The sequence below is a fragment of the Nerophis ophidion genome, linkage group LG03 (assembly GCF_033978795.1).
Source record: "Nerophis ophidion isolate RoL-2023_Sa linkage group LG03, RoL_Noph_v1.0, whole genome shotgun sequence".
NCBI classification, from domain to species: domain Eukaryota; kingdom Metazoa; phylum Chordata; class Actinopteri; order Syngnathiformes; family Syngnathidae; genus Nerophis; species Nerophis ophidion.
This window is the reverse complement of record NC_084613.1, coordinates 86,611,624-86,628,211: the sequence shown is the minus strand read 5'-3', so window position 1 is coordinate 86,628,211 and position 16,588 is coordinate 86,611,624. Positions and strand designations below refer to the sequence as shown.

Genomic DNA, 16,588 nt, shown 5'->3' with positions numbered 1-16,588 from the left:
GGAGTGACCACGCTGTAAGCCAGCCAGGACATTTGCAGAATTGTCCGGTATTTTTGCCAAATGTTCCATCTTTACCAAGAGGCCCTCCACGCTGAAGCCCGTCCGGGAGATGCCATCTTTATAAGAAAAGGCGTTAACAAAATAAAAGCATGTAAACAACATACGCAAATACGCGATAAAATAATTGTCGGCGTTAATAGATTGATGAGTTAACGCGTAATTAACGCATTAATTTGCCCACCCCTAGTATATATATATATATATATATATATATATATATAAATACGTATATACATATACACATATTATATATATATTATATATATACAAACTCCCAAAGCAGTGAAGTTGTCACGTTGTGTAAATGCTAAATAAAAAGAGAATACAATCATTTGCAAATCCTTTTCAACTTATATTTGTCAAAACGTGGACGATGGGGGTTTGTTTTCCTGGAAGGCAAAGTAAAGTTGGCGCGGGCAAGACGTGAATGTAAGTACATATTTTATTTTAACACTAACAAACTACAAAAAAAAAAAGGAAGCAAACAAAAGGCGCGCACAATGGCGGAGAACAAACATGACTAATGGAAGAAAAAAAATATCACAAAGGCAGAACAATGGACAAAAGGCAAAACTCGATAAGTGAATTAGTGAAGTGAATTATATTTATATAGCGCTTTTCTCTAGTGACTCCAAGCGCTTTTACATAGTGAAACCCAATATCTAAGTTACATTTAAACCAGTGTGGGTGGCACTGGGAGCAGGTGGGTAAAGTGTCTTGCCCAAGGACACAACGGCAGTGACTAGGATGGCAGAAGTGGGAATCGAACCTGCAACGCCCAAGTTACTGGCACGGCCACTCTACCAACCGAGCTATACCGCCCCGATAACTACCGATAACTGTGACATAAAAACCAAAAACTTACGTTGCATGGGCAGGAGGGGAACTATGGACAGTATGAGTGACAGGCAGGGCAAGGCATGAAGTAGAGGTAGCATGGCATGACGGGGGTAAACGTATCGAGGGTGATACAGTGGGGCAAAAAAGTATTTAGTCAGCCACCGATTTAGCATGTAATTAAATTAAGAAAAGTCATAAAATGCCCTTTCATGGACACATACTTAATATACAATACAAGCACGCCTCATTTACATCATCACACAAAGATAATACATGCTCTTGTTCACATCTGTTGTCATTTGTAAAAAAAAAAAAACAATAATTTTAACAGACACAACTCACAATTTACAACAAAAAATGCTGTCAGGGATAAATATAATACAGATTAAGTTGATTTTTCAAACACAGTGGCCACCTTATTGACCGTGTGAGCTCTAACATTGAAACTATTCAATAAGGAAATATTGCATGTGTCAGATATGTAGTACATATACACACACACTCTTTTTATTTTTATTTTATTATTCTTAAATCATCAAATCGTGCGGCTCATTCATACACCCGAGTTCTCAAAGGAATATACAGTGGGGCAAAAAAGTATTTAGTCAGGCAGCGATTGTGCAAGTTCTCCCACTTCAAATGATGACAGAGGTCTGTAATGTTCAGCATAGGTACACTTCAACTGTGAGAGACAGAATGTGACAAAAAAATCCATGAATTCACATTGTAGGAATTTTAAAGAATTTATTTGTAAATTATGCTGGAAAATAAGTATTGGGTCAAGCATTCAAAGGAGGTTTTGGCTCCAAATCTCAGGATACATGGCCCCATTCATTCTTTCCTTAACACGGATCAATCGTCCTGTCCCCTTAGCAGAATAACAGCCCCAAAGCATTATGTTTCCACCCCCATGCTTCACAGTAGGTATGGTGTTCTTGGGATGCAACTCAGTATTCTTCCTCCTCCAAACACCACCAGTTGAGTTTATACCAAAATGGATACATGGATGATACAGCAGAGGATCGGGAGAATGTCATGTGGTCAGATGAAACCAAAATAGAACTTTTTGGTATAAACTCAACTGGTGGTGTTTGGAGGAAGAAGAATACTGAGTTGCATCCCAAGAACACCACACCTACTGCGAAGCATGGAGGTGGAAACATCATGCTTTGGGGCTGTTTTTCTGCTAAGGGGACAGGAAGATTGATCCGTGTTAAGGAAAGAATGAATGGGGCCATGTATCCTGAGATTTGGAGCCAAATACTTATTTTCCACCATCATTTACAAATAAATTCTTTAAAATTCCTACAATGTGAATTCCTGGAATAATTTTCCACATTCTGTCTCTCACAGTTGAAGTGTACCTATGCTGAACATTACAGACCTCTGTCATCATTTGAAGTGGGAGAACTTGCACAATCGCTGGCTGACTGAATACTTTTTTGCCCCACTGTCTATCTGTGTTGGCCCTGCGATGAGGTGGCGACTTGTCCAGGGTGTACCCTGCCTTCCGCCCGATTGTAGCTGAGATAGGCGCCAGCGCCCCCCGCGACCCCGAAAGAGAATAAGCGGTAGAAAATGGATGGATGGATGTATATGGTGATGGTGCCAGGTTTACTACCTGGCAACTGTGGCTTAAATAATACTGTGGTGATTAGTGAAACCAGGTGCGTGACATGGGGATAAGGTGAAAACTAATGGGTTGCTATGGTGACAAGACAGACAAAAGTGCACAAAAGAGTCCAAAAACAAAACCGAACATGACTACAACAAAACATGATCACACAGACATGACAATATTCAATTGAATAGACTGCAAAGACAAGATATTTAACGTTCCAACTGAAAAAAATGTGTTGTTTATTTGCAAATATTAGCTCATTTGAAATTTGATGACTGCAACATGTTTCCAAAAAAAAAAAGCTGGCACAAGTGGCAAAACATAGCGAGGAATGCTCATCAAAGACTTATTTGGAACATCCCGGCTAATTGGGAACGGGTGGGTGCTATGATCAGGTATAAAAGCAGCATCTGTGAAATGCTCAGTCGTTCACAAACGAGGACGGGGCGAGGGTCACCACTTTGCGAACAAATGCGTGAGCAAATTGTTTAAGAACAACATTTCTCATTCAACTACTGCAAGGAATTTAGGGATTTCACCGTCCACGGTCCGTAATATCATCAAAAGCTTAGGAAAATATGGAGAAATCACTGGATGTAACATTGAATGCCCGTGACTTTGGATCCCTTAGGTGGTACTGCATCAAAAAGTGACATCAGTGTGTAAAGGATATCACCACACGGGCTCAGGAACACTTCAGAAAACCACTGTCAGTAATTACAGTCGGTCACTACATCTGTAAGTGCAAGTTAAAACTGCACTATGCAAAGCCAAAGCCATTTATCAACAACACCCGGAAACCTGCTAGGCACGAGCTCACCTGAGATGGACTAATGCAATGTGGAAAAGTGTTCTGTGGTCTGACGAGTCTGCATTTAGAATTTTTTGGGGGAAACCGTGAACTTTAAAGAGGAAAACAACCATCCGGATTGTTATAGGCGCAAAGTGTAAAAGCCAGCATGTGTGATGGTATGGGGGTGCATTAGTGCCCAAGGCATGGGTAACTTACACATCTGTGAAGGCACCATTAATGCTGAAAGGTACATACAGGTTTTGGAACAACATATGTTGTCATCTAAGCAACATTATCATGGACGCCCCTGCTTATTTCAGCAAGACAATGCCAAGCCACGTGTAACAACATCATGGCTTCATAGTAAAAGAGTGCGGGTACTAGACTGGCCTGCCTGTAGTCCAGACCTGTCTCCCATTGGTGCAATATGAAGGCTAAAATATAAGAAGGGAGAATGTTGAACAACTTAAGCTTCACATCAAGCAAGAATGGGAAATAATTAAACTTCAATATGTGTCTCCTCAGTTCCCAAACCTTTACTGAGTGTTGTTTAAAGGAAAGGCCATGTAACACACTGGTAAAAATGCACCTGTGACAACTTTTTTGCAATGTGTTGCTGCCGTTAAATTCAAAATAAAAAATAACGTTTTTCAGTGTGAACATGAAATATCTTGTCTTTGCTGTCTATTCAATAGAATATAAGTCGAAAAGGATTTGTATTCTCTTTTTATTTTCCATTTACACAACGTGACAACTTCACTGCTTTTGGGGTTTGTACTAACTTTTAAATAAATAAATCCGTAAGCTTTTGCCGTATTTGCATTTTTGTTGTATTTTTTATATATATATATATATATATATATATATATATTTCGCTGTGTTTTTTTTTTTTTAATGTTTGACAGTGTCATTAAAGCAGTTCTTCATAACTAATTGGGAGTGACCCTGGGCGACGTGCTTTATCAGTATCATGCAGTGTCATGCCTCCAACTCTGCTTTGAAAAGCTGTGCACCACAAAACATGCTCATTGTCGCCATTAATCCTTCCTCATTCTGATTTTTTTAAAAAATCAAGTTAAAAGAGTTTTATATTGTGAAATAAAGTACAAACCCCGTTTCCATATGAGTTGGGAAATTGTGTTAGATGTAAATATAAACAGAATACAATGATTTGCAAATCCTTTTCAAGCCATATTCAGTTGAATATGCTACAAAGACAACATATTTGATGTTCAAACTCATAAACTTTTTTTTTTTGGGCAAATAATAATTAACTTAGAATTTCATGGCTGCAACACGTGCCAAAGTAGTTGGGAAAGGGCATGTTCACCACTGTGTTACATCACCTTTTCTTTTAACAACACTCAATAAACGTTTGGGAACTGAGGAAACTAATTGTTGAAGCTTTGAAAGTGGAATTCTTTCCCATTCTTGTTTTATGTAGAGCTTCAGTCCTTCAACAGTCCAGGGTCTCTGCTGTCCTATTTTACGCTTCATAATGCGCCACACATTTTCCATGGGAGACAGGTCTGGACTGCAGGCGGGCCAGGAAAGTACCCGCACTCTTTTTTTCACGAAGCCACGCTGTTGTAACACTTGTCTTGCTGAAATAAGCAGGGGCGTCCATTATAACGTTGCTTGGATGACAACATATGTTGTTCCAAAACCTGTATGTACCTTTCAGCATTAATGGTGCCTTCACAGATGTGTAAGTTACCCATGCCTTGGGCACTAATACACCCCCATACCATCACACATGCTGGCTTTTACACTTTGCACCTATAACAATCCAAATGGTTATTTTCCTCTTTGTTCCGGAGGACACCACATCCACAGTTTCCAAATATTATTTGAAATGTGGACTCGTCAGACCACAGAACACTTTTCCACTTTGCATCAGTCCATCTTAAATGATCTTGGGCCCAGAGAAGCCGGTGGCATTTCTGGATGTTGTTGATAAATGACTTTTGCTTTGCATAGTAGAGCTTTAACTTGCACTTACAGATGTAGCAACACACTGTAGTTACTGACAGTGGTTTTCTGAAGTGTTCCTGAGCCCAGGTGGTGATATCCTTTACACACTGATGTCGGTTTTTGATGGATTTTACGGACCGTAGATGGTAAAATCCCTAAATTCCTTGCAATAGCTCGTTGAGAAATGTTGTTCTCAACTTTATCAGTATTTATTGCCACCTTTCCCAACTTCTTTGTCACGTGTTGCTGGCATCAAATTCTAAAGTTAATGATTATTTGCACAAAAAAAAGAATGTTTATCAGTTTGAACATCAAATATGTTGTCTTTGTAGCATATTCAACTGAATATGGCTTGAAAAGGATTTGCAAATCATTGTATTCTGTTTATATTTACATCTAACACCATTTCCCAACTCATATGGAAACGGGGTTTGTATATTTATATAGCGGTTTTCTCTAGTGACTCAAAGCGCGTTTACACAGTGAAACCCGATATCTAAGTGACATTTAAACCAGTGCGGGTGACACCGGGAGCATGTGGGTAAAGTGCCTTGCTCAAGGACACGACGGCAGTGACTAGGATGGCGGAAGCGGGGATCGAACCTGGAACCCTCAGGTTGCTGGCACGGCCGCTCTACCAACCGAACTATATATCTTGTGCTCTGAATTTTTACTATTTATTGAGTTGATTTACTTTTATTTTCCAGTATCAAATGGCTCAAGTTGGTTAAAAAAAATAATAATTTAAACGATATTTTCTGTTTCAGACCAAAATGCAATGTTAGCAAAGTTCTTTATTTCTGTATTTTCTTTCATTTTAAAAAGGGTAGAGTGTATAGTGGCGACCAGGGTTAGACGCTATACCGGTACTAGTATAGTATGGCATTACTAATCAATCAACAACGGTACTATACTCTGTTTGAAAACTACCAGCGCGTCGTGATATTCCTGGTTTTACGAGCAGAGGAGCATGTTTGGCAGCGCGCGCACACAGAGTACTGACAAGCAGAGACAGCATGTGGACAGAAAAGGGAGAACGGACGCGTTTTGGCTTAAAAACTGACGATAAAAGTGAAGTTATTACACTGAAACGCCCTCAGGAAGAGGTGCTTTAAAACATGGCTAGCAAGACAAATAAAGTAAGTTTCTTACAAGTAGCATTATCACTGGAGGACGAGGAATATCTCAACATGCTTCACTACACACCGCAGGAGGATACAATGGCTCACCGTCGTCACGATGTAAACAGAGGCCATGGGTGGATCTACTGTAATGATACCAAGTACAGGAGCGTATGTAGTCGATACTACCATGATTACATCAATTTTTATTATCATCAAAAAATCTTTTTAACCTTAATATTATGTTTATAAACTCAGTAAATACGTCCGTGGACACATGAGGACTTTGAATATGTGACTTTGAATGTATGATCCTGTATCTACTTGGTATCGGATCATTACCTAAATGTTTTAGTATCGTCCAAAACCAATGTAAAGCATCAAAGAAGAGAAGAATACTTGATTATTATATTTTAACAGAAGTGTAGATAGAACATATTGGCACAGAAAGTAAGCAGATATTAACAGTAAACGAACAAGTAGATTAATAATCTATTTTTTACAGTTTGTCCCTCAGAATGTTGACAAAATAATAGGTAGATAAATGACACAATATGTTACTGCAGACTAATCAGGAGTTTTTGTTTGTTTACTTACAAGACAAGTTGTCTAGTATGTTCACTGTTATATTTAAGGAATAAATTACAATAATAAACATATGTTTCATGTACTATAAGATTTTTTTGTTGTTAAAATAAAGCCAATAATGACATTTTTTTGTGGTCCCCTTTATTTAGAAAAGTACCGAAATACATTTTGGTACCGGTACCAAAATATTGGTATCGGGACAACCCCATTCCCTGTCAGTTGCTATGTAGAGTGGCGCTTTCCATCATTTTCGGCAGACTGCATTGCAAAAATGTTAAACCTCCTGTCACGGGAGATCCACCCAGGCCATATGAATACTATATGCTAGAGGCCACGCCTCCACCCACAGAGACAAAGACTGCGGACGACTGACAAATATCATGTAAGTACATGATATTTATTAAATAAACAAACTACAAAAAGGCAAACCAAGGATAAAAATCTATACTATACTTAAAACAAAACAGCACAATGGCATGACTATATCCAAACAAAACAAAACTAGCACAATGGCATGAATACAAAAACGTACACGGCATGGAACCATGGACAAGGACATGAAGGAGGTGCAGCATGGGTAGGGTGCGTGCACATGTGAGAAGATCCCAGAATGATGAACAGAAAGAAAATTACTTAAATACTGGCTGTAATAATCAGGAACAGGTGCGTGACACGGTGGGAACTAATACGTTGGCATGGAAACAAATAAAACCAGGAAGTGCAAAACATGACTGAATGTCCAAAATCAAAAACATAACATGAAAAAACAAAACATGATCCGTAGGTGTGACAACAAGAGGGTTCACTCCATTTCTACAGATAGCTCAAAATGTTATTGAAACATTTTTGATGAAACTTTCAGAAAATATTAGAAATGGGATTACATTTTGGGGCTGATCCAGATCAATGATTTGGATCATTGATCTGGTTTCATTGATCCTTTTCAGGATCAATGAAAAACAGACGGTGGTCTGTTTTTCGAGTGGACCTTTATCAGGTCCCCCGAATAATTTTTTTTTCACACTTTTGCTGCCTAATTATCATAATACGTTGGCATGGAAACAAATAAAACCAGGAAGTGCAAAACGTGACTGAATGTCCAAAATCAAAAACATAACATGACAAAACCAAACATGATCCGTAGGTGTGACAACAAGAGGGTTCACTCCATTTCTACAGATAGCTCAAAATGTTATTGACACATTTTTGATGAAACTTTCAGAAAATATTAGAAATGGGATTACATTTTGGGGCTGATCCAGATCAATGATTTGGATCATTGATCTGGTTTCATTGATCATTTTCATGATCAATGAAAAACAGACGGTGGTCTGTTTTTCGAGTGGACCTTTATCAGGTCCCCCGAATAATTTTTTTTTCAAACTTTTGCTTCCTAATTATCATAATATGTTGGCATGGAAACAAATAAAACCAGGAAGTGCAAAACGTGACTGAATGTCCAAAATCAAAAACATAACATGACAAAACAAAACATGATCCGTAGGTGTGACAACAAGAGGGTTCACTCCATTTCTACAGATAGCTCAAAATGTTATTGACGCATTTTTGATGAAACTTTCAGAAAATATTAGAAAGGGGATTACATTTTGGGGCTGATCCAAATCATTGATCTGGTTTCATTGATCATTTTCATGATCAATGAAAAACAGACGGTGGTCTGTTTTTCGAGTGGACCTTTGCTAGGTCCCCCGAATAATTTTTTTTTCACACTTTTGCTGCCTAATTATCATCTTTTAGTACAAACCTGGCGTGGTCTTTGTTTGCATTAGCTGGACACAAAAATATACAGAAGTAGAGGAACGCTGTGAATTTAGGTCAGATGCCGTTATGCAACTTTTATTTTGAAAGTCGGGCGAGTGAGGCGGATTTTTTTTTTTGAAAGGGAGCTCGACGTGCGGCATCAAACCTGCCTAGTAACTCTTCTCCCTTGATAGTGACACACTTTGAAGTTGTCAGGGAAAAGATGGACGGGCGCCAGCTTTCCAGGCCGGGATTGGAAGCATCCGGAGGACTGGCGATGGGTTTTTTTTCGATACAACAAGAATTATCTTAGACTGTTTACATGATTGATGAGCAATTGATGAAGTCTGTCTCCGTCATTGACAACCCTGCTCCTGTTTGAAATACTTTCGTGTGTGTGTGTGTGTGTGTGTGTGTCAGCTGCTCCAGATTCTCCGAGTCTCTGTGATTAAACTGTAATTAGGTTGGTTCAACCCCCCACAGAGCATCCTCCCACCTTTCTTCCTCAGCCTCGGTGTCCTCGCTCCTGATATTCCTCGCCTGTCGGAGGCAAAGCGTTGTGTTTCAGGGCACGTTTCCATCAGCTCGGTTCGTAACGACTCAGGCCCGATCTGGTTTGTGTTTCTGCCAGGGTTTTGATTGATTGATTGATCCTTTTATTAGTAGATTGCACAGTACAGTACATATTCCGTACAATTGACCACTAAATGGTAACACCCCAATAAGTTTATTCACTAGTTTAACTCGTGGTCCACGTTAATCAATTCATGGTAAGGTTTTGGCCCCCGACTTCGGTATTTTAATAGGCGCCGACCAACTTCCGTCGGTATAACCGGGTATCGATTCATGTCAAATCAAACGCTGCCATATTTCAATACCTTAGTTCAGGGGTAGGGAACCTATGGCTCGGGAGCCAGATGTGGCTCTTTTGATGACTGCAACCGGCTCTCAGGCAAATTTGAGCTGACTCTGCTTAACACGATAAATAATGAATTAAAGCTGCAAGCAGCGTTGGTCGGGTCCACCTTTGGCTGCTGCCCCCGAGACCCACGGCCGGATAAGCGTTAGAAGACGCCTTGGAGCCACTATTTTGAGAATCTAATGCATTGTGAAAGTAATGCAGTTGTTGTATTGAAGTGAAAATATCAAACTTCCTGTTGATTTTTGCTAAAGTATGTTAATTATTAAAATGTAGGTCTAAGTGAGACCTACATAGTGTTTTTTGTTTCATGTCTCCCTGACATTCCTACCGGAAGTTACAAGCCGTTTTGTCTGTGTTTTCTTCCTAGGAGCAGTTTGTCCGTGTTGTATTCCTAGGGGGGCGGTAGAGCGCAATTTTGAGTTTTGAGGTTAGGTTTTTTCATCAGATCGCAATTTTTGCCAGACCTGATGTGTATGTCAAGTTTGGTGAGTTTAGAAGCATTTTAAGGGGGTCAAATAACAGCTCAAAGAGGCAAAAATGACATTTTTTAGGAGACTTTGCACAGGGGTTCTTTGAAGGCGCGTAAAATCAAAACCTGAGAAATTATCAAAACTCTGTTCTATACTTTTAATCAGAAGGGTTCAATCTCTCTCCTGTGCGAGTTTGAAGCCAAAATAACAAACGCACTCAGAGGAGATAATGTTTGAAGAAAGGTGACCGGTTTTTACAAAACTTTTGTTTTGAAGGGGGGATTGCAAACTTCCTGTTGATTTTTGTTGGGGGTTGTCAATCTATGAAATGTAGGTCTAAGCGAGACCTACATAGAGGTTTTTGTTTCATGTCTCTCTGACATTCCTACCGGAAGTTACAAGCAGTTTTGTCTGTGTTTTCTTCCTAGGAGCAGTTTGTCTGTGTTGTATTCCTAGGGGGGCGGTAGAGCGCAATTTTTAGTTTTGGGGTTTGGTTCTTTTATTAACTCGCAATTGTTGGCAGTCCTGATGTAGCTGACGGAGGACAGTAATGCCATGGTCAGTACACCAGTTACTGCTGGTTTTGGAACTGTTGACAGGTGCCAGATCATGCTGGAAAATTAAATCATCATCTCCATAAAGCTTTACAACAGATAAAGCTTCAATAGCTGTATTCCCGTGGTCATGCCCCTCCTGAACTCTAGACAACAAAAGGGTTTGGGGAGCCATGTCAGCTGCTGGTTTTGGTCCACTGTGTTTCATCAAGTCCAGAGTCAATGCAGCTGTGTACATGCTTCCAAAACCAGCAGTAACTGGTGTACTGAGCAAGGCATTACTGTCCTCCATTGGCCTGCCAACTCCCCTGACCTGAACCCCATAGAGAATTTGTGGGTTATTGTGAAGAAGAAGCTGAAAGACACCAGACCCAATAATGCAAATGAGCTGAAGGCCGCTATTGAAGCATCCTGTGCATCCATAACACCTCAGCAATGCCACAGGCCGATTGCCTCCATGCCACGCCACATTGATGCAGTAATCCCTGCAAAAGGATTCCCAACCAAGTACTGAGTGCATTATTCGACATTTTCAAATGTTTTAGTTTGTTTTGCTGTTATAAATCTTTTTTTTTTACTTGGTCTGAGGAAATATTCTAATTTTTTTAGATAGGATTTTTGAGTTTTCTTAAGCTGTATGCCATAATCAGCAATATTAAACAATAAAAGGCTTGTATTATTTCAGTTGATGTGTAATGAATCCAGAATGTATGACATTTTCATGTTTTTAGTTGCATTACAGAAAATAGAGGACTTTATCACAATATTCAAATTTTCTGAGACAGTTCTGTATATATATATATATATATATATATATATATATATATATATATATATATATATATATATATATATATACAAAAACCCCGTTTCCATATGAGTTGGGAAATTGTGTTGGATGTAAATATAAACAGAATACAATGATTTGCAAATCCTTTTCAAGCCATATTCAGTTGAATATGCTACAAAGACAACATATTTGATGTTCAAACTGATAAAAAAAAATTTTTGGGTGCAAATAATCATTAACTTTAAAATTTGATGCCAGCAACACGTGACAAAGAAGTTGGGAAAGGTGCCAATAAATACTGATAAAATTGAGGAATGCTCATCAAACGCTTATTTGGAACATCCCACAGGTGTGCAGGCTAATTGGGAACAGGTGGGTGCCATGATTGGCTGTAAAAACAGCTTCCCAAAAAAAATGCTCAGTCTTTCACCAGAAAGGATGGGGCGAGGTACACCCCTTTGTCCACAACTGCGTGAGCAAATAGTCAAACAGTTTAAGAACAACCTTTCTCAAAGTGCAATTGCAAGAAATTGAGGGATTTCAACATCTACGCTCCATAATATCATCAAAAGGTTCAGAGAATCTGGAGAAATCACTCCACGTAAGCGGCATGGCCGGAAACCAACATTGAATGACCGTGACCTTCCATCCCTCAGACGGCACTGTATCAAAAACCCACATCAATCTCTAAAGGATATCACCACATGGGCTCAGGAACACTTCAGAAAACCACTGTCACTAAATACAGTTTGTCGCTTCATCTGTAAGTGCAAGTTAAAGCTCTACAATGCAAAGCGAAAGCCATTTATCAACAACATCCAGATGGCTGTCTTGAGTTTCCAATCATTTCGACAACTCTTGTTTTTTTGTGACAGAGTGATTGGAGCACATACTTGTTGGTCATAAAAAAAAAACATTCATGAAGTTTGGTTCTTTGGTTCTGCAGCTGTTACTTAGGCAGACTTGCTTTCATTGTCATTCAAATTTGAACTTTACAGTACAGATAATAACTACATTTTTTTTGCATTAGCTTGTGGTAGTGCAGGATGAAAGAGCAATAAGGTGCAGGTATGAATAAATAGATGACTGTACAGATAAATATATTGCACTTTTGCATATGCATCCAGGTTTATGGATGTATGTTCTATTGTCTTTATATTCCAATCAATTTTGGGGGGGGAATTGAGGGGATTATTTTGATGCGTTCAAGAGTCTTACGGTCTGAGGGAAGAAGCTGTTACCAAGTTGAAAAACTTATTGGGGTGTTACCATTTAGTGGTCAATTCTACGGAATATGTACTGTACTGTGCAATCTACTAATTAAAGTTTCAATCAATCAATCAAACAGAGCCTGGAGGTTCTGCTTCGGAGGCTGCGGAACCTCTTTCTAGAGTCCAGCAGTGAAAACAGTCCCTGGTGGGGGTGGGAGGAGTCTCTGCAGATTTTCCGAGCCCTGGTCAGGCAGTGGCTTTTTGCGATCTCCTGGATAAGAGGAAGAGGAGTCCTGATAATCTTTTCCTGGAGGTTCTGCTTCGGAGGCTGCGGAACCTCTTTCTGGAGTCCAGCAGTGAAAACAGTCCTTGGTAGGGGTGGGAGGAGTCTCTGCAGATTTTCTGAGCCCTGGTCAGGCAGTGGCTTTTTGCGACCTCCTGGATAAGAGGAAGAGGAGTCCTGATAATCTTTTCCGCCGTCCTCAGCACATCTGCAGAGACTTCCAGTCTGAGGCACTGTGATGCAATATAATAATACAATATATCAGTATATATTATATTACATATATTTTATATTTGTCCTATGGTACATTTTTAGTCTACTTCATACCTGCATTACCCTTTCTAACAATTTCCCTTGTGGATCAATAAAGTTTGTCCAAGTCTAAGTCTGTTACAAACTGTGACAACGCCGTCACTTGATGCCTTTTTATTTGTCAGATCAGATTTTTTGTCGCCTCTCATCTCTTGTGTTCCAGATGGCTCAGGATACGACTCCCCGGAACCCTTCCTGACCGACGGAGGTCCGAGCTTGAGACCGAACTCCCCGGCCCCGGTAGCTGCACTGGCCTGGCTGCTGCTCGGACTCTTCTCCCAGCTGTGACCACCTTGTCTTCCTTGGAGCTACCGCCCCGCGATGCTGGGCTGGGCCGGGCCGGGCTGGGCCGGGCCAAGCTGGCTGTCCCCCTAACTCCACCACCCCCCTCAGGGAAGCCCTTTTTGAATCCCCTTTCCTTCCCACTCCCTCAACCCCACTATTTACAATTCAACCACCAGCCACCACCACTGCCAGCCGCCCTGCCCGCCCTCCATGGCCCGACTACGGACACCCTTCCTGGGTCTGGCCATCCCAAACCTATAGGGTTGACCGGATATGTTGCACTGTAGGAAACGTCTTCTCACCGGTACCAGGATCCTCTTTTTTTTTTTGGGACGTGACCGTAGACTCTTGGCCACGGATGGGTAGGTAAAGATACGATTAAACTTGTCATCCGTATGATCTGAGCGTTAAGAGGTCAATCCGGAAGGTTTTGTACTCCCAAAGTCTTGATAACGATTGAGTTCTATCCCAGACCACAGGATGACAACTTTAACTATCGCCCCTTTGGAGGTCAGGGTGGCTTCTGGGTGCTGAAGTGTACATTTTCAGGTTGGATGTGTCTTGTCTCGTTTGTCTTTCTAAACAAAGCATTTATCACCGCCTGCTCTCAGGACGGGCGACGTCTGCACTCGTCTTATTAGCCCCAACGGGTCGGGTGACTTCTGGAACCATGACTTTACTCCTGTATGAATGTACCACTGGTCACCCACCTCCTTTGTCTTTGTGTACTCGTTATGACTGGACTGCGTTTCTGGGGAGCGGCTCCTGGCTAACAGGAGTTTGGGGGTTTTTTGCGGAGGTTCGGCAAGGCGGGGGAGAGGACGTGGCGGTTTGCATGACCACTGTGAGACCCTCAGAACAACCGTGTTTGTATTGATGATCTATTTTTTCATGGGGAGAAGCAGAAACACACCGCTGCCACTCTCGCTCTTCCCAGAGACTCTTCAGGCAGCGGAAGGCAGGATTCCCGCTCTCTCCCGGTGCGGCTCCATCCAGGGACAACGTTTGCCCGGAAAACGCTAACGCCGACTCCAACCCGTCCTTCGGGGGAGTTCGGCCGGTGAAAGGGAAGTGTACGCGCTGCGACTGCGGCGCGTGTGGCATCACCACAAACTCATACACACATACACACACACGGATTGAGGACGGAAAAACGGCAGTTGCGGAATTTTGTCGGGAAGGGAACAAACTGAGCAAGCACTGTGAACACACACACAAACATGCAAATGGACTGACATCGGCCTGTACTCACAAGAATTTAGTAGGATCCCATTTAAAAGTACTCTCAAGTTAGTAAAAAATAAACAATGTATTGGTTTACAGTTGTCCATCGTTTATGACTATTTTGCAAAAAACTCTTAACGACCTTCTCAGTCTGTTTTTAACATGGACTAACAGTCATCTTTTACATTCCTTTAACTCAGGGGTAGGGAACCTATGGCTCTAGAGCCAGATGTGGCTCTTTTGATGACTACATCTGGCTCTCTGATAAATCTGACCTGACGTTGCTTAACAGGATAAGTAATGAATAATTAGGGTCCGACAGGCCCATTGCCAAAGGACTCCTGTGGAGTCCTTTGGCAATGGGCCTGCGGACCCTATTGAAACTGCTGTGTTTTATTATTATACCGCACCAACGCGCTGTAATTCGACCCCCTTAACATGCTTCAAAACTCACCAAATTTGACACACACGTCGGTCTAGCAAACCTTCCCAACATATTAAGCAACCAATCCCCCAAAATTAAAATTGCGCTCCAGCGCCCCCTAGGAAAAAAATTACAGACAAAACTGCATGTAACTTCTGTTAGGAATGTCATAGCGACATGAAACAAAAACTCCTATGTAGGTCTGACTTAGACCCAATTTTCATGCACTCACTTCTTTCAGCAAAAATCTACAGGAAGTTGGCAAAAACCCCTTCAAAATAGATTTTTCGCAAAAAATGCAATTTTTGCCTCTTTGCGCTGTAATTTGACCCCTTTAAAATGCTTCAAAAGTCACCAAACTTGTCGCACACATAAGGACTGGCGAATATTGGGATCTAATGAAAAAAATAAACCCCAAAACTCAAATTGCGCTCTAGCGCTATTTTTGAATAAAACACTGAAAAAACTGCTCCTAGGAAGAAAACACAGACAAAACTGCTTGTAACTTCCGGTAAGAATGTCGGAGAGACATGAAACAAAAACCTCTATGTAGGTCTCGCTTAGACCTACATTTCATAGATTGACAACCCCCAACAAAAATCAACAGGAAGTTTGCAATCCCCCCTTCAAAACAAAAGTTTTGTAAAAACCGGTCAGCTTTCTTCAAACATTATCTCCTCTGAGTACGTTTGTTTTTTTGGCTTAAAACTCGCACAGGAGAGAGATTGAACCTTTCTGATTAAAAGTATAGAACAGAGTTTTGATAAGTTCTCAGGTTTTGATTTTACGCGCCTTCAAAGAACCCCTGTGCAAAGTCTCCTAAAAAATGTCATTTTTGCCTCTTTGAGCTGTTATTTGACCCCCTTAAAATGTTTCTAAACTCACCAAACTTGACACACACATCAGGTCTGGCAAAAATTGCGATCTGATGAAAAAACCTAACCTCAAAACTCAAAATTGTGCTCTACCGCCCCCCTAGGAATACAACACGGACAAACTGCTCCTAGGAAGAAAACACAGACAAAACTGCTTGTAACTTCCGGTAGGAATGTCAGAGAGACATGAAACAAAAAACACTATGTAGGTCTCACTTAGACCTACATTTTAATAATCAACATACTTTAGCAAAAATCAACAGGAAGTTTGATATTTTCACTTCAATACAACAACTGCATTACTTTCACAATGCATTAGATTCTCAAAATAGTGGCTCCAAGGCGTCTTCTACCGCTTATCCGGCCGTGGGTCTCGGGGACAGCAGCCAAAGGCGGACCCGACCAACGCTGCTTGCAGCTTTAATTCCACTTGTAATCACAGTGTTAAAAATTATGTTAAAATTATGAAACATTCTCATG

General features: G+C 40.7%; 1 protein-coding gene across 1 annotated transcript in view; it reads left to right on the top strand.

The window, feature by feature from the left end:
- Positions 1-15,134, top strand: part of efna2a (ephrin-A2a) — a 219,202-nt gene extending 204,068 nt beyond the window's left edge. The window contains exon 4 of the mRNA XM_061896281.1: positions 13,468-15,134. Within this exon, the coding sequence (XP_061752265.1) occupies positions 13,468-13,588 (121 nt within the window). The 3' untranslated portion in view covers positions 13,589-15,134. The remainder of the gene's footprint in view (positions 1-13,467) is intronic.
- The last annotated feature ends 1,454 nt before the right edge of the window (positions 15,135-16,588 follow it).